Genomic DNA, 24,949 nt, shown 5'->3' with positions numbered 1-24,949 from the left:
AGAGGCTTTACACAGCAGGGCTGGTCAGTTGTAGGCTGTTGAGAAGTTCATGTTTCTGGGCTGAGTTATGCTGGTAGCTGATTAGAAAACCGGCAGGGTTTCTTCTTGATCTAAGAGATTTGGATAAGGACAGAACTGAACCTCTAAACTCCATTTCCACCACCATTAGCTAAGGGCTAGAATCTTTCACCTTGATTCACAATGAGTAGTTGAAATTCATGGGACTGCTCTCAGAACAAGGCATTACCCAACACAAGAAAAGATGGAAGACTGTGATCCTTAGAGGTGACTGGAAGGTCGGATCACCCCTCTCCTGCTCTTTATTCCTTTCCCAATGACTACTCAGAAGGGGCTTCTAGCCTTATGAAGCCATGTCCATTGAGAGAGGGTTTCTCTTCCCCCTGATTTGTGATACATCCATTGTCCTTCTCTGGTGGACAGTAGGGAAGACCTTGACCCATCAGAGAACAAAGAACTCCTTGTCCCACATGCAAACCACATAGGAGCTTAGCTTTCCGTTCCTAATGTTGTTCTTCTGCTTGCAGGTTCCATGTATGATGGTTTGGCTGATGGCATTAACTATGGGACGACCCGGGGCAGCTATTATGCCAAAGCCCAGACAGGAAACAGCAACTGGGGGTATCCGGTAAGGTGTTCTTTTCTCTGTGCCTTGCTATTGGGGGGTACAGAGAGCAACTCACAGCATGAGAGTCCATAGGAGTGGACTGCTGGTCAATATGAGGAGCCAACTGTGCCGTGGAGACAAGAGTAAGATGGACATCAACAGCCTCCAGATGTTCTAGGTGGGCAAGGGAGGAAGTTTTCTTGTTCCCTGAGAACGGAGGTAATAAATTTGTTTGGGCAGCACAAGAAGCCTGGATCTCAGCAGTCCACAATCTGGATCAGAACTCTCCTCTACTTCTGGGTGGATGGTTTGGGGCCATTATGGGGGTAGGTTCAAGGAAACTTGTTTCTGAAATCGGATCCAGTATTTTGCTTCAGGTTTATCTCTGCAAATAAGGGAAAGATTCAGTGACAGGAGTGCGGGGGGTAGGTAGGAAGGTAGGTCTCACTGAAGCTGTTGCCCCACCTAATTGCTCTGCCTGAGACGGAAATGCTGCATTTCAGAGCCCTCTGTTTAGCCAAGCTGATGGCACTGAATCCAGGATAACCTGAGTGGTATTTGCAGCACCCTACAAAGCCTGGTGATACTTTTCAGTGATTTGGCCATTGTGTAAAAACACCCTGGGGGTGCAGCTGGCAGTTTGGGGATTTAAATCTCCCCTTATTTAGCTTTGTTCTTGCTCCTTCTCTTGTTCCCGCATGTTTGCTATAAATGCTGTGTCTTTGTTGGCTGGTGAAAGCCAAAGGCTGGTTACAATTTAGATACTGGTTCACGTCTTCTGTGCTTTGCGTTGTTGAATGATCCTCCATATCCCCTAGCCAGCGCCAGCTGACCGACAACAGCTGTGGCCACCAGGAGCGCCCGGTGTTGAATGAGCAGCGGGCAGAGAGTGTGTATCTGACCTGAGTGGTAACTAGCAATGAACTCACAAGTCAGATCCAAATGCAAACCTATCCCCAAACTCAGTGCTGGTTAGAGTTAGGACTTAGGGTTCAGGGTCACCGAGTCCTCTTGGAAAAAAGCAGATGAGATGACTGGGAATGATCAGGGCTTCTGTTCTACATCTTCTCCCAAAGATGGCACCCGCAACAGCACAGTGCCCCCTAGCATTGCAGCTGGGCAAGACTTCACTATTGACTTGTGCCGCACCTGGCTGTTTCCTGAAGGTCTCTTCTCCAGGTACGGGCCAGGGGTACAGTTCCTCAAAGTGGCTGAGTCCGATAGACTTTCAGTGAGGGTCCTAAGTTCCTTGGTGACTTTTGAAAACGGTGCTGAGTCTTTGGTTACATTGGTGCTTTTGAAAATGTAACCCCAGGCCTAAATCTGCTTGGGCCCGTGAGATTACACACTACATCCAGACAGGGGAACTTCTTTTTCCACTCTGCTTGCTCCCTAGAGGTATTAAAGGAATGCAACCACCACCACCACCCAACCTCCACCACCACCTGTTTTCAGCGAACTTTGAGCTCTGTCTTCAAGTTTGCTTGAAACTAATAAAATGTCTAAACTCTGTTATGCAGGTGTGTCTCCCATTTGCATTTCCTCTACTTTAAGAAATGGAAAAGGTGGCAATAATAAGAGGGGCAATTTCCTTAACACCTTTCATGATGTCTTGATTAGAATTATCGTTTCTGAGAAGTCTTAAAGGTTTTTGAGCTAGCAGGGCAGTGATAAGAACGTGACATCACTTATGGTTTTGCACTGAGTCCAGACAAAACGTTGGGCACAGTGATCCATTATAATCCTTGCAAGCCTTGATTGTCTATCCCTAGAGTATGAAAAGTACTAAAGGAAATCCTTCTCTATCCCCTACAGTAAGATACGGTCCCTGCCCTGAAGAATTTGCACTCTAAATATTGTTCTTTTTGGTAGGTGACCTTGAATCACTGATTCTACCCAATGTCTCTTTGGTGATAAGAGAAGTTATCTAGGAAGTACATGGAGTTGCTGGTTGGCCTATGGTTTGCGTGTTACTCGTTTATTCTCTTTCCTCTGCAGTTTTCTTTACCTGGAGAATCTGCATTGTCACTCCTGGGTTTTCCCTTGTATCTCATTTTACTATGTGATGCACTCTCGATAAGCATGTGTGATCATGTCTCCCACTAGTGGCTGGCACACATAGATAAAAGCCTGCAAATTACTTATTAATAAAGACCAGATTTTGATATCCTCACTCCTGCTGCGTAGTACCTTACTCTGCACTTGGCACCACTGAGATCGGTTGGACCACTCATGGAATAAGGTAGTGTTCAACCCGAGTGAGGGCATCAGAACTTGGCCCTATGGGTGCTCTCCTTTGGTGTTCCCTTGGTAGAGGCTTTTGATGATGAAAGTCCTGGGTTCTATCCCTGCTGATGACCCATGGTACAACAGCCTTATGTCGGATTGTTCTGACAGAAAGAGGACCTGTGTTTAGGTAAATGTGGGCCCTTCTGAATGTTACATCATCATGCCATGGGCGTGGTGGATTGTGTGATGGCTGCATGGAGCCACACTGCGCAGTGGGGTCTGAGTCATGCACGGGAGCCTGCGAGAGGCCCTTGCAGGTACTGTACGCACCTGCAGGCAGCTTGCATGTCAGTCCTGAACCTAGAGGTTGCCACCACTTCCCCATCTTGGTGATCACAGACCTATTGACAGCCAGGGACTCATCCAAGCTGCAGCTGTTGTACTGAACTGGCCAGCGTACCAGCGTCTGACCCAGAGGGTTCTGAAAGGGGAAGGAATGCTTGGAGCAGAAGCCCCATATAATTAGCACAGCAAAAGACCCTTTAGGCCCGCGGTTGCCTTTCCCTGCCGATGTTGCCCTGCCCTCTAGTTTTTTCTTTTATGTTAATGTTGTGGGGAATGCAAGGTGTTGGATTGGCAGCCCTAGAGGCTGGAGTGCTCCGCTTACCCATGAATGGGTACATACTAAGCAGCAGAGTGCTCTGTCTCTGCAAATGAGGCAGACAGCTGGCCATCCTAGCAAGGAGGCCATAAGTTGGTGTCCATGACCCTTTAACTCTTTGGTCTGTCTGATGATGATGCTAACATGGAGGTAAATTAGTGCCTGTTATTACATTAATGAGTAAATGCCCTTTTATGACACTTCTCCACTAGGAACTGTCCTGAGACCCTCAAACTCATGACATTTGTGGAAGCAGCTGGTGCAGGAGGTGGCAGAGCTCTAGCTACCTGCTTTCTTCCAGCAGAGTCCACCTGCTCACACTGAGTCCTCCACCAGCTGCAGCGCAGAATGGGCCTTAGCAGACCATGGAATATGGCTTTGTTATCCCCAGTCCTGCACTCTCTCTGCAGGCAAAATTCCCACTGACTTCAACAGGAGTTTTGCCTGAGTTAGGATTTCAGGATCAAGGTCGTTATTTGTTGCTACTGAAACATCTGTGGAGAAAAAAAGGATGCTTGGGGCATATTTCTTAAAGAAAAAGGAATTTTGTTTGTTTCATACAGCCACAAGCGCAGGCGCCCAAATCCGTGAGTCCCGATCCAAGGTTTTGCATCCTTCACAATAGCCGCAAGCTTAACATTTGCTTCCCTGGCCAATGCAAGTTGGCTCCTCACAGAACTAGATCAAAGTTACCTCTCTGCCTGCGACAGAGAAGCAGCTTCCAGAAGTGGATGGGAGGGGATGAGCGTCTCTGGAGGAACAGTGTATTTTTGCTGCTTTTGCAAGTGTTCCCCTTGCTGTGCCGTGCCGTGCAGCAGCCACTCCATTTCACAAGCAAGATCAAGGGTGTTCTCCACCCATCACTCAGGGTGGGACCCAGTCATATTTCATTGCTGTAGCTTTTCCCTGCGGCCTGGGAGAGACTCGGTCTCAACATGTTTATATGGCATCATTTCCTTTTTTGCTGTCTGTTGCTTTAGAAATGCAACTGAAACTGGGAATGAGTTTAAAAAAAAAAAAAGAGAGAGAGAGAGCTGGGTAATAAAAAGATTGCATTCTTAGGTGCAGAATTCAGAAACGTCCAGCCACTGGAGTGTGTGGGGGTGTCGTGGAGTTGCAAAGAAAATCAGGAGATCTGGGTTCAATTCCTGGTGCTGGCACTGACATGCAACCTTGACAAGTCACCTCGCCTCTCTGTGCCTCAGTTTCCCCATCTGATCAGTGGGGATCATGAGAATGACTCTTCCCTCTTGGTAAAGTGCTTTGTGGTCTGTGCATGAAAAGCACCATAACAGGGTTAAGTGTTGTTAACCATAATACTAATGAATATTGTTATGTGACTTGCCATGACTCAGTTTCTCCATCTGTAAAATGGGGATAATGATACATTTTTACTTACCCCCTGTGGGTGTTATGTGACTTAATTAATTATCCCAAAGTGCTTTGAAATCCTGGGCTGAGGAATGGTGTCCTAGATACGCTTGTTAATTTAGATGTGGGTGGATTTTACTGCTCGTAAAGGAAATGGATTGATATTTGGTCAGAGAAGTTCTGACTCTTAGAGCTCCTCTACCTTCGCAACTCTGCCATTGCCCCTCAGCCCCCTTCCTCATTGTATTTTTATATGGATCAATGACCCCTAGGGACTAGGCTTGGATTTCTAAGGTCATTTTACAGGAGTGATGAGAATTTCAGACTCAAACTCAGGGCCCTAGCAGGATACGTGTGACTTCCCTGGAGTCAATGGGACTAGGAGGACCTCAGCTTTCCAAAGCTACAAGTTTAGGCAGTATCGCCGTAGATCTTCTGCCCTGCTGGTAGGGACTGTACGAAATTCTGAACTCACCGAGTGAATCCATGCTGCTCAGGGCTGTGCAGAGCTGCTGTAGGAAGAGCAGAAAGTCTCACAGTGAGATCTCTGTGTGGGGACTCTCATTGCGCTTTTGTATGGAGATTTGCAAAACTTGCAGTGCAGAATGAATCATGATTTTCTGCCTCATTTCTCATTTTCAGGGGCAATTTCTGGGCTTTGCCAGCCCTGCTCTGCACTCTTAAAAAAATAATAAAGCTAGATGTGAGGCTGAACCAAACCCCTGAGCAAACACCCAGGAGAAGTTCAGATCCCTGTATTATGGCCTGTGGATCTGTGACAGGTGTGTGTGGGAAGTAGTGATTTATTCCCCTTTGTTAATCCTCAAATAAGCCTGTTCCCCATAGTAAATGCTGGACCACCTGGCTTCACCCAAGTGATACTTGTCCACGTAATGGAAAGGAAAAATTACATGATTCTTGCAAAGTGGAGAAGAGTCTTGGGTGCATAAACTGCTTAGTCACATGTTCGCCTCCTGCTCCAGAGTTGGTTCCCCTTAGTCTAGATGGTGAACAAGGCATCCTTAATCAATTTTACTCTGCTGCTCATTCCTTTCCCCCCACAAGATCCCATGGGGCAGCCCCCAGTTTCTGGTCAAGGTGAAGCAGAGTGGTTGAATGCCATTCCTCAGAGCTACCTTTTGGTGCTCAGATTCTCTTATTATACGGTACGATCACCCTGGATTGGACGGATGGCTGGCTAGATATTAGGTCGAGAGCACTGCAGGTGAGGCACCAAGCCCACGCTTGGAGTTAATTAAGTGATCAATTTAGCTACATTTTAGAGAAAAGAAGTGATTTGGACAAATTCTTTGGTGACCTGTACCCTGTCTAATCCAATGTGAGTATGTGTGTGTGTTCACATGAGCAATCCTCTTGGATGACTGTACAAACCAGTGGAATTCCCAACCGAGAAACACCACATGATAAAGGAGAACCAGGGTAATTATAATCAGCACATTCTCTCTCTGTGTCCCCTCTCCTGCTCCTTTTCTCCCACCCCGTACTATTGGGTCTGGTTCCAGGGGACTCCCTGAATGTTCATTACATTCATTACGTTGTACATCTCCTTTGAGCAATCAATGTCTGCTGTAATTCACGAATATATTTTGGTCCTCTCTTTGCTATGACCAGGAAACTGGCGTAGGTGGGGAAACAGCCGGTGACACTGTGCTCAGATAGGTATATAACCACTGTGTATTTTAGACAGGGATCCAGGCTGCTCTGTGACCCTAGTGCAAGAGCCAGTCAGAAATTTTCAGATGAATTGTTTATTTACTGAAAAAATCCAGCTTTGGCTCAAGTGAAACTATTCATGTATTTGGCTCTAATTCAGCAAATACTTTTGTCTGGGGGGAAAAAATGGAACAAGTCAAAATGTTTTGTTTTGACATTTTCTAAATGAAATGTTTTAACTCTTTCATTTTGAAATGAAGTTCCATTTAGAAGTTTAGCTAGCTTTGTTTAAAACAAACCAAGAGTTAAAAAAAAAAAAAAACCCAAAAAAACAAAATGGGGGGGGGCGGGAAACTATTTTGGGTCGAATGAAACGAACAATTTTTGTATTTTTCAGTTCAGCCACCAAACTGAAAAAGTAGTTCTTTGCTCAGCTCTACCTAGGGCAGATCCAGAGTCCAGTGTAAATGAGAGGGGATTTGACCCAGTCAAATGGGGAGTAGAGAAGCAGGCCTTGTACTCAGGAGCGTTCCCTCCCTCACTTGTGCCAGCTGTTGATTTTTGGATATCCTCCCCACCTGGCCTAAGCCCCAGATCAGTGTGACAGCAGAGGACATTCTGCGTGGTTAGGAAACTCTGTTCAGCGAAGAGAGAAGGAGGCATGCTGGAGCCTACTTAGCTGGGATTTGGCCCCTGTGCTCATCCTGAGAGGGGAGGAAGGGACGCCCCAGCAGGATGTCACACTGCATCCAAGCCGGGGAAATATCTCCTCCGTCCCTGCAACCTGAGTTGACTGACACAGGCAAGAGGACCTTCCCCTGTCGCTTGTTAAAGCGGTTCAAAGGCAGGGCTGGCTAGCTCATGAGCTTATCAGGGAAGCCAGAGCAATTCCTCGGTTTGGAGGGGACCCTGCTGCTTTTCTGGTGGACGTGCTCATTCCTCAGTCAGAGTTAGAATACCGGGTATAATGAACCCGCCAGCCAGTAGCTCTTTCTCTTTGCGCTGGTGCCTTCCAGGAAGGAGAAATAGTAGGACCTAGGGAAGGGTGGAGGGTCTCGATCATATGATTCAATACCGGCCTCTTACAGGATCAGCACTGATTGGCTAAGGAATCATAGAATCATAGAATATCAGGGTTGGAAGGGACCTCAGGAGGACATCTAGTCCAACCCCCTGCTCAAAGCAGGACCAATCCCCAACTGCATCATCCCAGCCAGGGCTTTGTCAAGCCTGACCTTAAAAACTTCTAAGGAAGGAGATTCCACCACCTCCCTAGGTAACCTAGGGGTCAGACTAAAGGTTCCTGATAATAAGTGGGCTCTCTTAACTACTCTGGAGGTCTGAACAAGCTGCCTGCAGCAGGTGTTCTCATCGTCTCATGTATGCCAGTCAGCAGAGGTTTGAATTCAAGCTGGTGAATAGTTGGCAGGACCAAATGTCCTCTGCCTTCCAACAAACACAAACCCGCTGTGGACGTGCTACTTGAATGCACAGCACAGCCCCAGCAGCTCAGAGGAGGATTTTGTGTGCAATGAGGAAAGGGCAATACACATGAGGGAGGCAGGTGGGTGTATAAGATGGACTCTGGTAACAGTTTCAGGCAGGTGTATCGGGTTAGTGTCACACCAGAGAGCCTTGCTGAGTAGCAGCCCTGTGACAACTTCCATCAACCAGTCGTGGCCGTGTGGGGAAGACTTGGCTGTATCCAGTGGCTAATGCCACCCTTGCACCAATGATTAGTGGCCCCAAGGAGATGGCCTTTGACCAAAGCCATCTCAGTATTACATTTTACACGGAGACATCATATTTAGAGATGGGAACCTCCACAGTGACCCTTGGGAAGCTTCTAGCAATGGTGAGGATGCAATTAGTGTGGGGTGAGGCTCTGACATCTCAGGAGTGGCTGGGCTCATTCTCTCCTGCCTACCCATCATCACCTTTGCTCTCTGCAAGCTCTCAAGGGTACGTGATCTCTACGGGCTGGGTGGAATAAAGACGCAGCAGGTTGTTAGACTGAGTACCTCCCCCTTGCTATGGCTTCCCTTTATGAGTCAGTGCAGGGTTTCACTCTGGTAGGATTATTTTGAGGAGCTGTCAGCAATTTGGCAGAGATATTGAGCTCCTGGGGCCTTTGCTGCAGCCTTTCAGCTATCTATTATGTTTCCATTAAGGACTTAATATATTATTGATGTGAAGCTGCTGTTTTTCTTTTCTATGTGTTCACATCGGGGGTCTGCCGGGAGATCAGATATGGGGAGGGGTGTGGGTGGGGGCGTGAGCACACTGTTTGTCTTGGCGTGTATGCAGTGGGGGAATTATTTCATCCTGCATTTTAGCACGGCAGGCAGGCAGTTGTTTAGCTGATAACCTGTCTCTCCTCCCCACTGTTCTTGGAATGGCAAATTCCAGCTTATTGCCTTTTTTGGGAAGGCTCTTGTCTGGTAGACAGTGAGCCCTCACCAGCAAGTCAGCACAGCTCCTATCTGGGTGGGGCAGGGTAGTTGGGAAACCTCTTGCAAACTCCTGGGAAAACAGCTGCTGTGTGGTGAGAAGCTCATTACCGAAGCCAGCGCATGAGTTTTACTGCGGATGCTGCCAGCTGCTGGGCTGTTCCCATTCTAGAACTCTTTCAAGTGTCATGGCCCTAGTCGTTATCTGAGGGTTGCTGTGTACGGTATGGGCCTGAGGCAAAGCCCTGGGAGGTCAGTGGAAAGACTCCCACTGACTATGGATCAGGCCTTATATGCAGGTAGAGCAGAGGCCAAAGCAGAGAAGTGGGTCTCTCAACAAATCCACTCAGCACCTATGTGTAGGGTAGGCAGGGAGTTCATGAGGTGAAAATCTGCAGCTGCCCTGTTCTGAGCTGCAGGGCAACGTTATAGCCCCACTCTCAACCACGGACACTGAGTTCAAGGCCTGAATTTCCAAGGGAGCCCTAATTTGTATGGGGCTGTGGCTTATCCCTTCCCAGAATTCATAGGGAGGGTTTGGATGGGGGCCCAGGACAGTGTTTCATCATTCCCCAGTTCCTCTTTGCTGTAGCTGACCAGTAAGTTACCAAGTCATCTCTTCCCCTACCCTGTTCTCTCAGGGCAAATTGGGCCAAAGCTTGGCTTAGCTGGAGGATGCAGAGAAAGGGAGCCTTCCCTTGTTCAGCAGAGTGCGGTTCACTCCACTCAACTGGGATGTGTGGAATTAGGAACCCTGCCTAATGGGGGGGTCCTGTGAGGAACCAGTTTAACCCTAATGCCACTCAATGCTGGTGGGCCAAATTTTGAAGACTTCTGTTAATCTTTTATGGGAGTCTGCCTGGGTTAGGACTGAGTGAACATGAAAACTAGATTCTGTCCTCAGTGATGCTGAGTTGCTCCGGAGTCGTTCCAGATTTATGCTGCTAGAACTGAGAGCAGCTTTAGCCCCATGGCAGGATCTCAGGGTGTAGCTTCCTATCGTCCATGAGCATTTGTAGGGCTGAGCAAGGAGCTCAGGGCCTGGCCTGTTGATGGAGATTTAAGGAGTGCGTTTTATTTCCCTTCCGCGCTCTCTGTGCCTGGCTCCTTCATTGTCAAAGACAGGCACTGGCCATGGGCATCGGGACAACGTGTCTCGCAGCTCTCCTTGCCTAGGGGCTCAGACACAGTGGTGATGGGAGAACCTGAGTACATTAGAAGAAGAAGGACCTGAGTACATTAGAATAGCACTGAGCAGGCAGCGGACAAAGGCTCCGTTTTTTTCTGGCCTGCAGCATGGCCGCGGGGCCTCCTCACGACACAGCTGCCTTAGCAGCAGCGTTCGTATCCCACTGGCATCTTCTGCTGACCAGGAGAGCCATGTAACTGGGACTGAAGGCTGTGTCCGCATGGTTGTCCTGACAATGCAGGTTCCACTGCGCTGTAAGAGGAATGGGCCAGGAATTCCAGTGTTGCTAGGTGTCTATCAGGCAAGCTGCCATAACTGCCTGGGTTTGTTTGGGTTTTTTTTATGTGGGGTAAAACACCTTAGCACCCCCTTTCCTAGCTGGCAACGTTCCCAAGCCTCTGCCAAGCGCAGCCCTCTGAGAGGCAGATGCCACAGTTAGCATCCAGAAGTGTTGTTGCAACAGAATCTCACCCCAGTGTAACTGGCCTAAATCTGGAGTAACTCCACTGAAGTCACTGTGGATGTACACCAGTGTATCAGGTCAGAACTGGGCCCCTTTCTTTAAACTAAATACGGTGGCTTTTTGCTGGCTTAGCCCTGGCATTTCTTAAGAAATTCCACCTTATTGTTCTCAAAACTTCAAACGTTATTGTTGGCATGAGCTATTCATTCACTCCTTTAATGCATAAATCCATCCTCTTTTCCCCACATGGGCCGCATTTTGGGCCTCCACGGGGGAATTCTCACCTACGGGTTAGTGTGTCTGTCAGGGTGGAAGATGGGTAAGAAGAGTTAATAAGGACAAAGCAAGCAATGGGAAGGATAGAATAGGGTTAGAGTCAGCGTCTGTAACGGGACGGGCGTGATGCCTTTCACGTGACACAGACACCTGAGCTCCAGACCCCTGGGGTACATCTCGGATCCCAGTCTGTGAGAAATGGAACAGGTGCCCTGATGCCCTGCCAAATTCTGTTGGATGGCAGCGTTGCTGTGCTCTGTTCAAAGGCTGCCACGTTCCAGTCCAGAGGTGGCTGCGCATTGGTGGTAGGCGAGGTAGGTCAGGTGTATCTAGAGTTCGTAAGAGGCTTAGAAGCCTTTGGGATGAATATTAATACACAATATTAAGTAAAACTACAAGGAGGTGGGGTAGTTCAGGGGCTAGGGTGCTAACCTGATGCAAGGAGACCAGGGTTCAATTCCCTGCTGTGCCCCAAACTCCCTGGGTGAGTCACTTAGTCTCTCTAGCCTCGGTTTTCTAGCTGTACAATGGGGATATTACACTGCCCTACCTGTGAGGAGAGAGATGGTAGAGATTGTGAGGTGCTCAGATACTAGGATAATGGGGATCATCAAAGTACCATGAGCAGGTCTTGTTGTAGTTAATGTGTGGTGTGCCCACAGCTCCCATTAAAGCCAGGGCTCAGTGCCCCTCAGGATTTGGCCCCGTTTGGTGAACTCCTGGGAGTCACTTCAAGCCCCTTTTAATTGTTTTGTTTCCTGTTTCCTCCCCCTTCAGATGTACAACGGGACCCTTAAAAGAGAGACAGACAATCGACGCTTCAGCTCTTACAGTCAGATGGAGGGCTGGGGCAGCCGGCACCTCAGCAAAGCCGTCTGCAGCCCCACCAGTCCCGGTGGCAACTACTGCCTCAAGAGCAGCCGGAGTGAGCCTGACCTGTGCTGTGAGCCTCCCCGGGGCACGCTCCGGAGAAACCAGGTGGGAAGCCACGCAGTGCAAAAGGCAACCCTGAACCGCCAGAGCATGTACAGCAGCTGCAGCACCCACCATGGGACCGCTAGGAAACCCATCCCGGATCGCAACCTCTCCTGCAACAAGCCGGATGCGTTGTACGCCCAGCCCGTGACGGGCGGCAGGCAGGACGGGGTGTATGGGCATTCTATGTCCAGCTCCAGGTGAGTTCCCACGTGCCTGTGAGGTCAGTGGATTAGCCTGGGACTTCTCTGCAGGGTGATACCGCTAGAAGGGCAGGGACCTCCGTTGTGTGCCTCTCCTGCTCACCATGCCACTTTGGGTTGGCGTTCATTTCCCTACAAAAAAGCACCGGTTTTCATACTGCAAGTCCAATTTCCAAATGGTCAGCTCCTGGAGTCCTTCCCAAGGGTCTGATCCTGAGAGGTACTGAGTCCCACTGCACTCCCAAACCAAGCCTTTGCTTAGGCAGCACTGGCTGATTTCTGCAGGAGGCGAGTAAGGACGAGCAGACGCTCACTAAGGGCCTTGGATTTAGTCCAACTGGGAGTTTGTCCAGAAAGAGGACAGAGTGAAAGTACTTCAAAATCGGATCCCAAATTATGCTGTGATCTATTCTACTCTGCTCATTCCCTTCCCTATACGCAGTATGCAATCCCATCAGATACTTACTTACAAGTGTGAGAGGTATACGAGGGGTGGCAGGGATGCGTCGTGTCCCAAACGTCACTTTCTCTCAAACATCTACATTCAGAGATTGAGGAGCCTGGCTTGTGCTCAGGAGGTGATGCTCTGAGCCACGGTGTTCAAACCTGCATTGTCTCACTAGCCATTTCTCTGTTTGTACAGCACCAGCACAATAGGGCCCTGGTTTATGAGGTGCTGCTTCACTGCATAGAATGAATAATTACAATAAAAATAGCGATCACAACAGGATCTGCGTGAAAGCCTTGCCTAATTCAGCCTGAGAGCACGAACCAGAGGTTGTGAAAATTCCATTATGGGGGCCAGTTCATGCCCCTTGATCATCGTTGAGTTTTGGCTCTTAGCTTTACATACCACTTGTAAATCTCCCTCATTGAAAATTGTCCACAGCTGTTTAGCAGGGTCTGAGACTCCATGAACTGGCCTGTTGATGCATTATCTTTTGGCGATTTGGCTTTATGTATGCGCATTCTTCGCTTCCTTTACATGTGCAAAATGTTACTCAGTTTAGCCATGGCTTACCTTGTGGCTGGATGGCACATTGCTCAGAGCATGATGTTGTCCATTGGCTCATTTCATAAACCCTGTCATTGTTTTGGGATGGAAAGCCGCCGTTTACATAACTAGAAGCAATTCATTCCAGGAATTTCTGACCAAGGAGTTACGGGCAGTAGGCTGAGAGGCTGTAGGGTGAAGAAATACACCCTGTGAACAGCTGCAACAATGAAGATGTTTTCTGCATAAGGTGAATATTGCCTTTAAGTAATTGGTCCCAGCTGGGTCGCTGTTTCCCTACCGAAAGAGCTGGTACGCACGGGGCTTTTCTCATATGTAGAGTTACTCGTAATTATGGAATGATATGCTGTCTTGAAGAATGGCTGTGGTTTTCTGAAGATTTACTCCAGGGAGAACTGCCCTTGTGTCAGAAATGCTCTCCAGTTCCTGGTTAGGGAGTGGTCCCCTTTGCAGAACCCTCCCAGCTTGTGGTGTGGATCACCCTGCAGAACTGGTTCTGATTTAGGAGTTGTCTATCATGAAGCGTTAGACCTGGCTGGGGAGGTGTCATCCTGGTAGAACTGGTTCTGGATGGGGAGTTTAGTCCTTTTTAAAATTGAACCTGGCAGGGGGGTTGTCCCCCACCAGAGAACTAGTTTAGTTTGGGGAGTGGTCTGTCTGGTAAAAGTGGCTCTGCCTAGTGAGTGTTGCCCTCTAGAGTGAAGTGAGATTAAGAACGCTTCCTCTGTGTAGATCGGGTTAAGGAGCTGTTCCCTTTGAAAAGCCACTCTTGCTTGGAGGCTGGGGAGAAGAAAACTAGTTCTGATGGGGGTTGTTATTAACCTGGGTCTGGTTGAGGAGTTGTCACCTGTGCGTTTTTTAGGTTCTGTAGAAGTGTTCTCACTGGTGACATGCCGTCTTTATAGAACTGCTTCTGGACTGGGTGCAGTTTGTTGCAGAACTAGATCTGGCTGGAGAGTTCTGCCCCTTGGAGACCTAGACAGTGTTTTGTTCTTTTGGAAGTACAGGTCTTTCTTGGGCATCTGTCCTCATCATTGAGAGGAGTTGTCCTTGAGGAACTGGGCTTGGCTGAGTAATGGTTACTATTGGAGAACTTTCCCTGGTTGTGGCATTGTTCACTGTGTACTAGTGGTTCTTAAGGTGGAGTTTTCACCTTGCAGAACGGGGACTGTGTGGGGCGTTGTCCTCATACTAGGAACGTTTTGTGTCAGATAAGTTTTCTGCAATGAAACACTAGCCTTGCTTGTCAAATTGTCTCCTGTGAACAACTGGACATGGTTATGCAGTTGAATAAGTGGTTCCCCACCACAGAACTGAGAGTGCTTGAGGTATTGCCTCCTATGTAGAACAGGTTCTGTGCAGTTATCCTCTTGCAGAACTGGGTTCTGGCTGGGGTCCCTGTTAGCAATCTCTCTGGACTGATGGTCCTCTCCAGAGAGAGCCCTGGTTTTGGGGTTGACCACACTGCACTACTGGTCTTGTTTTGAGTAAATTCTCTTTTTTAGAATCGATCCAGGTTGATGCAGTGCATAGGCAGGCATTGTACCCTGCAAAATTGAGCTGGATTGGAGTGTTTTCTCTTTTGGAGAACTGTTTACAATCGCGAGTGGTCCTCCTTGTGGAACTGATTCTGATATGGGTGCTCTCCCTGCTGTAAAACCATTCCTGGACAGAGAATTACCCCTAATATAGAGCTGGTCTTGTTCTGAATGATCCCTGTAGCCAATCTGGTTCTAGTTTCATCTGCTGCATCACTCCGTTGTAGAACTGGCTGAGATTGGAGAGGTCTAGCTGTGGAATAGGGCTGGGAAAATGTAAAGACATCCTTTTATCCTGGCTTTTCTTCAATAATTCTGAAGCTACCTCGGTGGGGACAAGTAAATGATACAGAGAAAAGAAGAGGAGGAGGAGGAGAAGTACAAAGAAGTAAAAGGAAGAAGGGGATGAGTGGAATTAAAAAAGAACTACAAGCACATATCACAGTGGCTCTTAGCAAGAGAAAATGGAAAATACCGTTGATTTAACTTTTTGGTATGGCGATGGTATTATTTACACTCTGGTACCAGGATGGTAAGTGCATTAGAATTGTAAAGATAGTTCGACTGAGTAATCCCTCGTACAGAACTGGATCTGGTCAGGGTGTTATTGTACTTCTAGAACTATTCTTGGTTGTGTGTTTTCTCTGAGTTCTTTAGACAACAAATCTTCCCCTTCTAGAAATGACCTCTCTTGTGCAGTACTTTCTGTACAAGAAGGACTCCAGTCATATACCACTGGTTCTGGTTGGGGAATTGCTTCCCTTCCCTATCTGGCTGTGATTGAAGCGTATTGTCTCTCGTAGATTTGGATTGTGGAATTGTTGTTCTTGTAAAACAAAACCTTGTTGCGGGTTTTCCCCCGCCTTGTAGAACTGGTTCTGTTGGAGTAGTTGACCCCTTGTAGAACTTGTTCAGATCTGCTTGTAGATCTTGGTCTGATTTGAGAATTTTCCCTCTTGAAGACCTGTAGCTTCCCCCCAATACACCAGGTCCTGGCTGGAGAGTTTGCTCTGAACAGTTATCAGGCAGACGCAGTGGTTATGTGAATAACAACATCTTCATCTTGTTTAACTCACAGCAGACAATCTCCTCTTTGCTCACCTCTGTTTCCCCCTTCGCCTGGAGGTAAAGCATGATATTCCTGTTCTACGCCCTGGGGCATGGTGGGACTCACTGAGAACCACACGTCCCAGCTCAAAGTCTTTGAGGGCTCAGAACATGTCTTTTGTTGTGCTTATTCCAATGGCTGCTGCAGCTGCTCAGTTCCCAAGTAGTGCCATTTGATTGTCCCTAAAGTGGAACTCTTTGCAGTCAGTTCCTCTTCCAGTCGTATGGTGTGTCATCTGGAGCCAGCACTCGGTCACTCATTGCTGGCCATGTTGGCTAAATGATCTGTAGCGATTCTGCCCAGTTAGGAGAAAGCTCCCTTTGCTCCAAGGCCACCAGATTCAAACTGAACGCTATGAGCAATTAGTGATGGGCATGCTGTATATAAAGCACACTAGGAGCTATAGATGAGCTATTACCAGCAGGAGAGTGAGTTTGTGTGTGTATGGGGGTGGGGAGGATGTGAGAAAACCTGGATTTATGCAGGAAATAGCCCGACTTGATTAGGTAAAGAGTTGTCACTTTGGATGGGCTAGCACCAGCAGGAGAGTGAATTTGTGTGGGGGGGTGGAGGGTGAGAAAACCTGGATTTGTGCTGGAAATGGCCCACCTGATGATCACTTTAGATAAGCTATTACCAGCAGGACAGTGGGGTGGGAGGAGGTAAGGAGGTATTGTTTCATATTCTCTGTGTATATATAAAGTCTGCTGCAGTTTCCACGGTATACATCCGATGAAGTGAGCCGTAGCTCACGAAAGCTCATGCTCAAATAAATTGGTTAGTCTCTAAGGTGCCACAAGTCCTCCTTTTCTTTTTGCGAATACAGACGAACACGGCTGTTCCTCTGAAACTAGGAGCAAGGGCATCTTTTGTTCCTCTCCAGCTGGTACACATAGGAGGACAGGAAACTATTACTGCCACCAGCTAGGGAGGTCCTACCTTTAGCTGAAGCTGTAGAGGCTCTTGCCTTTCGCCCTTCAAGGCCCAGATTCAAATCCCACCATGCTAGGCCAGTTAGACCTTCTCCCTGATAGCCTGCCAGAGAGGGACTCAGTGCTCTTCTCTGTAAGGAGGAAAAGGTGAGTTCTGGTGCCCACAGACCCTCCCTAGCATGAGGGCTGCTGGAACTGAGCTGCAGCAGGCCCTGAATTTCGGGAGGGGGACAGCGTCCGCCATAATGCCGGATGCGCACTGCGATCATCTTTCAAGACGGGGTTGGCATGTTTGCTTTACCCTCACTGTTCAGCTGTAGGTGGAAGAAAGAGGCTCAGATACATCCGCTGGGCACACCTTCAAATGTGTGGCTGTGAACCGTGGCTGTCGGTGGCAATGGCATGCGGTGACCCCCCCTGCCCCCGTTGGTAAACCTCTCATGGAGCAAATGCTTCATCACTTCAGAAGCGACAGCAGGTGTGGGCATGGCCGTAAGTCATATAGAGAATAACTGACACAGGAGCACTAAAAACCTGAGAGAAACCGGAGCTGGCTAAAGAAAAGGGCCACAGGCATCAGACTGGATGCTATGGAACAGGCAGCAAAGCTGTTGACTCGAATGGGATCCTCTGGACTTGTTGCCTGGCCGGAATGCAGGACGAAGCCTGATAGGGTCATCACTGTCCACGTGTGGCTAACACAGGACATCCTGGCAACGCAATACCAAGTCCTCTGAAAAGTCAGAGCGCAACCCCCCACTGACCTGCTATCTCCAGCCACTGCAGGCCCGTCTCCGGTGGAGGTCGTGATGCCTGATGGAGCTCCTTTCTGGAGATGACTGGGAGACTGAAGAGAGGTCACTAGCAGGGAGTGTATCCTCCCTGTCCATGCTGATGGAACCATGGGTCAATCCCAGATGTGGAGCCTAGCCCTGAGTGGTTCTTCCCTGCTGTAAACTGCCTCTGCAAATGACTATCAGCACAAGTAATCACAGCCTGGTCCACTAGAGGCCAGAAAGAGTCCCCTGAAGTGTGTGTCTGTTTCCCAAAGGTAGAGCGATGCATCTTTTTGTTATGACATCCATCACAGCTGGCATGGCTGGGGTTCGTACTGCAATCGTTCACGATAGGAAGAAAACTGTCTCCTTTCAGTGTCTTGTGAATAGCACATTGGGGTTCAGCTCTCAGGTCTTTAGCTCTCAAACCATTAAAGCAACTTGCCAAGGGTGAGATTTGAAAACCAGAAGGGACCATTATACCATCCAGACTGACCTCCTGTATGACACAAGCCATAGAACTTCCCTCAAAATAATTCCCAGAGCAGATCCTTTAGAAAAATGCCCCATCTTGGTGGATTCCCCATCACTGGCAATTTTTAAATCAAGATGGGATGTTTTTCTTAAAGATCTGCTCTGATTCAAAACATGTATTATTTTGGGGAAATTTTAGTTCTGTTTTATACAGGAGGTCAGACAGGATGATCACTGTGGTCCAATCTGGCCTTGGAATTTATGAATCTATGAAGAATGTAAGGGAATCCTCCTAGCTAGCTGCCTATGGTGCCAAAGCTTCAACAGTAATTATTTGGGTGGATCAAAGATGAGTGACAATGCTCTGAGCCATATTTGAGTTCCTAATGGTTGTGGAAAGGTGTTCAGTGCAAAGGGGTTTGAGTCATATGTTAGGAATCGCTGGGCTTGTGGATATTACCTTCTCTGTAATGTTTTTAATAAACAATGAGCAGTGGCTTTCTTAGCTCCTCCCTGCTCCTTTGTCCCCTGGGCCCCTAGACTCTCAATAACAAAAAAGAAAAGTTTCCATTCTGTTTAGTTGCTCTGGTTGTAGAACTTAACCTGAGTGAGGAGCTGTTCCCCTGGATGAATTCCCCTGGAGAAAATGGATTCTGGTTACTGACCCTTTCCACTGTGGAACTGGAGCTGGTTGCAGAGATTTCCCCCTATGGTTCTGGCTGGGGATGGATTTGTCGCTCTGTAGAAATGCCCGTGTGGGGAGTTGTCCTTGAAAAACTGACCCTGGTGGGTCGCCTATAAAAATTGCCCCTGCTTTGAGAACTTCTAGAACTGGATGCCATCATCAGAGCCGCCATCACAGCTGGCAGTCATCGGCTGGTCTTCTCAGCACAATGGCTAAAGATTGAATGATCCCTGGAGATAGAACTTTCCTACTTTCCTCTCCCAGACAGCATGGGTACAGTGGAGGGAGAAACTTCTCCTGTCACAGCTCATGCTGTGCCTGTTCTGTTTGTGGAGAGAGGGATTTGGTTCCAAAGCTACCATCAGCCTGGTAGAGATGGTCAGAAAGGTTTAGATAAAATGACACTATCCTGAACCTTCACCAAAACATGGCCCGAACCAAACATCTTCTGAGGTTCCGAAGGTTCAAAGTCAACCTTTCCTGCCCCCATTTTACATGACTCCGCACTTCTTGGTTTCTGGCTTAATAACAAAATCTCAGCAAGAGGGGTTATCCTTTATGGGGAAGCCCTATAGAACTTAGTAGAGATGAAACCATTAGAATGCCATGGAAATTATTCTGGACAGCCTATACAACATAATAGAGAATGACACCTTTCTGTGGATTGTTTAAGAGAATTTAATAGAGGATCATATCTCTATATAGAATCTCATAGGTTAATTTAAAAATCCCATAGAAAAGATATAATTCTCTTTTAGAGTCTGCTGGATTTTCCCATCAGGGATATTCCCTCCATATGCTGAAACCAAGAAACATCCAGTTCCCAAAGACATAATGTCCTGACAGGACCTGATCGTGACCTCACTGAAGTCAACGGTAAAACCCCACTGATGTAAATGGGAGTGCAGAGAAGGGAAAACATCATGGCAGAAGCTGAACTTTTGGATGCTTTGCTCCACCAAATCCCCTGAACATTTTAGTCTCACCCATCCTGTGACCTACCATTTTCCACTTGCATTCAGTTAATTGTTTAAATAAAATTAAACAAACAATTGGACTGCTAGTGCTTGATTTTTCCTCGCGTTGCACCTTGTGTTGTCATTAGCATTGTGAATTGGGAGCACTTTCTACCCACTCTGCATAGGTGCAAGGCAGGAGATAATCAGGCCCCCCATTTCCACGGCAAGGAGGTGCATTTTCAAAGGTCTGGGTGGGTTTTTTCCCACGCTTTCCATCCCCCCTGCCCCACACCAAGTCCATACTCTCTTGTAACTCACCTCGGGATTCTATAGACATCTGCAATCGTTCCACTGTCAGTGTTCATCTGTAACTCCACTTAAAACCTCCCTCACTAGGCTCTTTTTCTGACAATAACATGGCCACAAACAGCAATGGCTTTCCTTGAAACAAAACTGTGATTTAGCACCCCAAAGGTTAAGGTAGATGCGTATGATCATGGGTATCATTCTGAAATCTACACGAGGTCATACGCAGTTTCCCAGTCTTCTTTCTGTAAACAAACAATGACATTCCATTATTATGGATGTCAGTGGGAGTAAGGACTGGGTAAAAACTGAGTCATGACCTGAATACTTAGCCCACCAGGTTTCTTGGTGGTTGCAGCTCTCTTTGCAGGGACCATATTGCAATATTGATAGATCTGTCTAGATAAACAAACCCATAAGCTCTAACGGTAGTCGGCTGAGGGGCCGTTGCCTACTTGAATCTGGTGGCATCTTTCAAAGAAGTCATCAGCCTCTAAAGCATCTTGCACTTGCCACATAGCGACTGATCCACTCCTTTCCCTTCTTTTTGTTTAGAATATGCACTGATGAGTTGGACAACATGGCAATGACCATCCAGAAAGCCATACAGCTCCTGTGCTCCTCGGATGAGAAATCTCAAGCCATGGGTGCATACTACCTCCAGCACACCTGCTTCCAGGATGAATCTGCCAAGCAAGAGGTAAACTAACTTGTTCGTGGCTGCATTTTCAGAAGTGGGCTCTGGGTCTGGGTGCCTTCATTTTAGAAGGTCCACGTGAGACATCTGGGGCCTGATTTTCAAGCAGTGCCAAACATCTTTATTTCCCATTGCCTTCGACTGGAATTGTGGGTGCTGAGCACTTTCTGAAAATGTGCCCCGAGGCTCGTTAAGTGAGGCTTCCAAATATCAAGGCATTTTTCCCCAGCTGACAGTTTCATTCATTCACGAACAGGTGGTTTCACTAAATCCTAGGCTCACAGCAATGAATTCCGTTCACAGGAGCTCTGGTTACTTCAGAGAAGTAGGACCAATTCAGTGCTGAGACTAATTAGGTCTACCAATCTACAGAGAGTCTAAGCTTGTGTGACTGCTACCTTCTCCCAGTCTCATCAATCTAAGTCTAAGGCAGCCTACAGTTGATGTAACATACATGTTAGGCTGCCTTAGACTTAGATTCACACCCCCGTCCCCTTACACATCAGCCCAGAATTTGGCCCCTTGATTCTGAGTGTATGTTACGCCAACATACGTGTTGCCTCTGAATGTGGCCCGTGGTTTCTGGGTGCAGGTAAAGCACTATGGAATGTTGCTATATTACAATTATAATGTGGTCTCTAGGTAGCTTTTCACCGCAGAAATAAGACTCGTGAGGCCATATCCTCAGGTGACAGAAATCAGCGTAGCACTGCTGAAGTCAGTGGGAGCAAACACTAATTTACTCCAGCTGAGGTCATTACTTGCAAGTCTTAATTGTTGACATCTGTTAGTAACAATACCAGCTCTTTTCATAGGTGGAGTGGAGAGTGCTTTACAAAATTGGTATAATTCATTATCCCTGTGTTTACAGATTTGGTAACTGAGGCACAGAGCTATGAAGTGACTTGTCCAACATCACCCAGCAGGTCAATAACAGAGCCGGGAATAGAACCCAGTTGATCTCAGTCCAGTGCTCTGTCCACTAATCTTATACCCTAGTCATCAAGGCAGTCAGCACAGACGCTCTTGACTATAGCTATCAAGCCATTTGACTGCCTTGTAAAAAATGGGGTATTTTGGGTCTAGCCATCCTGTAATGCTCAGGGTATCCTTTCCATTCCAATTAGTACGCGCTATGCTGTCTTCTTGCATTAACTTCTGTCGCCGTGATCTTTTAATACACCAGAGCAAATAGATGAACTTTTCAGGGGATGCTGATCCTTGTCTGTCTTCTCCTCTTGCAGGTCTACCGGCTAGGTGGAATTGGCAAGCTAATTGAACTCCTCCGCAGCCCAAACCAAAATGTCCAGCAGGCTGCAGCTGGGGCTCTTAGAAATCTGGTCTTCAGAAATCCTGCCAACAAGTTAGAAACCCGACGGCAGAATGGGATAAGGGAGTGTGTGAGCCTCCTGAGGAGAACTCCGAACACTGAAATACAGAAACAGCTGACAGGTACATGCAAGCAAAGGAGAGATCCTCAGCTCGTGTAACTCAGGATAACTCCATTGACTTCCACACCAGCCTATAACACCTGGGGATCTGGCTCCTAGACACTGGGGCCTGAGACTCACCTGCCTGCCACCTTGCATTGCCATATGCACCTGTGCAAAGTACAACACTATCAGACCAGCATGACACTTTGTACTCGCTTTCCCCATGTGCAAATGACAACACAAAGTGCGAGGCTGTGCAGGATCAGGCCCCTGGATTGCCCAATTTATCAGCTTTGTGAATCTTGCGTACAGTGTTAGGGGTTCCCAACCACCGGCCCGTGAATCAGGTCTGAGACTTAGAGATCACACCTATGCAACCAGGTTTACCAACACAGCTGTGACCATCAAGGGCTTTTGAGCCATCAGGGCCTACATGTGATCACCTGAGAGCTGGGTCCAGGGCATTCTCAGAGGAGGGTCCCATCCTCTGGCACTTAGTTCCCCTTCCTGGTCTGACAGGAGGTGAGTTTTGGGGGTTTGTTTCAGAGAATATTACACAGTCTATTTAGTGTCCCAGGCTTATCCTGAAGAGTTGGGTTCTACTGGGATCACGTGCATGTGCTAACACTGGGTCAGCCCGAGTTGTCTTTGATTATAGTGTACTTGAGCCTTGGGTAGATGGTCCACTCTCCTCACTGCCCCAGACTGAAATGTGTACAGAAATATGATCTTTGAGGCTGGGACACCAGGCTCCATTCTGTACTGTAATAGGGGGCCTCTGTCCCAGGCCAGTATGATGCCTCTACTATCTCCCATTTAACTGTATATACTCTGAAACTAGAACTTAGAGTATGCCCAAGTCCCATGGGGGGTTAGAGGGCACATGGTTAAATAGGAAGCAGTGAACACTGCTTGAAATACAAGAGGTTTTTGTTGCCTGGAAAGGATGGAGACCACTGAGCTAGTACAATGTATTATGGGAGAACTAGTTTCAAGACCCTTCTCAAGATAACGTGGACTAGGTAGAAGAGGTGACATTCTGGGTCTGTACTGGGAAGCCTGGTTTGAACAGCACACGCAGCACCACGCAGGTTGATCATGGAGTGACATGTTGGTTAGTTACAGAGGAAACTGCCTTTTCTGTTAGAGCTGAGATTGGACGGGGAGATTGGACCAGAGCGTCTCTCTCCAAACCTGGGGGCTATCTTGAATGCCTTGATTGTAGACCTAGAGCTTGATTCTCTTCTTCTTTGCACCAGTTTTGCATGGATGTAACTTTCATGGAGTTATTCCCTAGTTGCAATGTTAGTGATAGGAGATTCAGGCCTTTACTGCATCAAGACCTTAAGGTTTAATGTTTGTCTTGCATTTTCTTTCTAGGGCTGCTGTGGAACCTGTCCTCCACTGATGAGCTGAAAGAAGATTTGATACACGAAGCCCTCCCTGTCTTGACAGATTGTGTTATCATCCCTTTCTCGGGGTGGTCTGATGGTGTCAGTAATAGGACAAGAGAAATTGTTGACCCTGAGGTATTCTTCAATGCTACAGGCTGTTTGAGGTAGGTCAGCAGACAAGCATCGCTCACACCCTTTGTGGCTATGCTTAAAACGGGCCCCTTATTTTAACAGTTATAAACCTTTAACTTTTTGAATCTCAACATCTACTGTCATTAATTATTGTCTGATCTCCCAAAATTTCCTGCAACTGTGAACATTTAAATTGATTAAAAAATAAATTAAAAAAAAGCTTAAAAATAAGCCTGATTGATATTATCCATCAAAATTATAAGAACGGCCATACTGGGTCAGACCAATGGTCTATCTAGTCCAGTATCCTGTCTTCCTACAGTGGTCAGTTCCAGTTGCTTCAGAGGGAATGAACAAACAGGGCAATCATCAAGTGATCCATCTCCCATTGTTCAGTCCCAGATTCTGGCAGTCAGAGGTTTAGGGACACCCAGAGCATTGGGTTGCATCCCTGACCATCTTGGCTAACAGCTGTTGATGAACTATCCTCCATGAACGTATCTAGTTCTTTTTTGAACCCAGCTATACTTTTTGCCTTCACAACATCCTCTTGCAGGGAGTTCCACAGGTTGACTGTGTGTTGTGAAGAAGTATTTCCTTATGTTTGTTTTAAACCTGCTGCCTGTTAATTTAATTGGGTGACCCCTAGTTCTTGTGTTATGTGAAGGGGTAAATAACACTTCCCTATTCACTTTCTCCACACCAGTCATGATTTAAAAAAATACAAGTGAAATTCTGCCAAGCCTATTCATAAAGTTTTCATGGTGTCTAGAGCTAGATGAACATTTCCCACTGAACTTGTTTTTCAACAGAAAATTGGGTTTTTGATAAAACAAAAATTTTTCACAGAAAGTCTCCTGTTTCCTTGAAAAGTTTTGATTTTTCATTAGAAAACTTTTTGAAATTTTTTAGCTAACACAAGGAATTTGTGGTGGGGGGTGAGGCTGGTGGTTTTGGGCCAAAAATGTTCAGGTTTCAGCTGAATTTTTTAAAAATTTTGATTGCCAAAAAACAAATTGTTTTCCATTATTTGATGAAAAGTCAAAATTTTCTGTGTGGGACTAAACCCCCAGATTTTCGATCCAGCTCTAATGACTATCTCTTGCCAGCAAATTCCAGCTGATTCTCTTTTTTTCATACTGGATCCATTCATTCCAGTTACAGTCACTAGGTGTTGGCCCATCTCAGTGTAAGTGTCGGTGTCAAAGTGAGAGGCTTGTATTTGGGCCTGGGATGGTTTTATTTCTTCCTTGGAAAAGCCAGAGAACTTCTTGGCATGAAGATCTTCGTCCTGACTTGCAGTTTCTTCTACCAGCTTCCAAATTCCCCATCACGTTGGGAACAACTCAGTGGGGAGATGAAAAAGCTGTATAATTAGGTACTT

General features: G+C 47.2%; 1 protein-coding gene across 2 annotated transcripts in view; it reads left to right on the top strand.

Annotated features, from left to right (window-relative positions):
* PKP1 (plakophilin 1) overlaps positions 1-24,949 on the top strand; it is a 66,643-nt gene that overhangs the window by 24,268 nt on the left and 17,426 nt on the right. For both annotated transcript variants that reach the window (XM_075122118.1, XM_048826436.2), the window contains exons 2-6: positions 546-646; positions 11,716-12,113; positions 20,465-20,609; positions 21,851-22,058; positions 23,420-23,597. In XM_075122118.1, coding sequence (XP_074978219.1) covers positions 551-646; positions 11,716-12,113; positions 20,465-20,609; positions 21,851-22,058; positions 23,420-23,597 — 1,025 coding nt within the window. In that variant the 5' untranslated portion in view covers positions 546-550. The remainder of the gene's footprint in view (positions 1-545; positions 647-11,715; positions 12,114-20,464; positions 20,610-21,850; positions 22,059-23,419; positions 23,598-24,949) is intronic.

This window comes from Caretta caretta, chromosome 21 (genome assembly GCF_965140235.1).
Source record: "Caretta caretta isolate rCarCar2 chromosome 21, rCarCar1.hap1, whole genome shotgun sequence".
NCBI classification, from domain to species: Eukaryota; Metazoa; Chordata; order Testudines; family Cheloniidae; genus Caretta; species Caretta caretta.
Note: the sequence above shows the minus strand (reverse complement) of the source record. Positions and strands in the feature narration are given on the sequence as shown.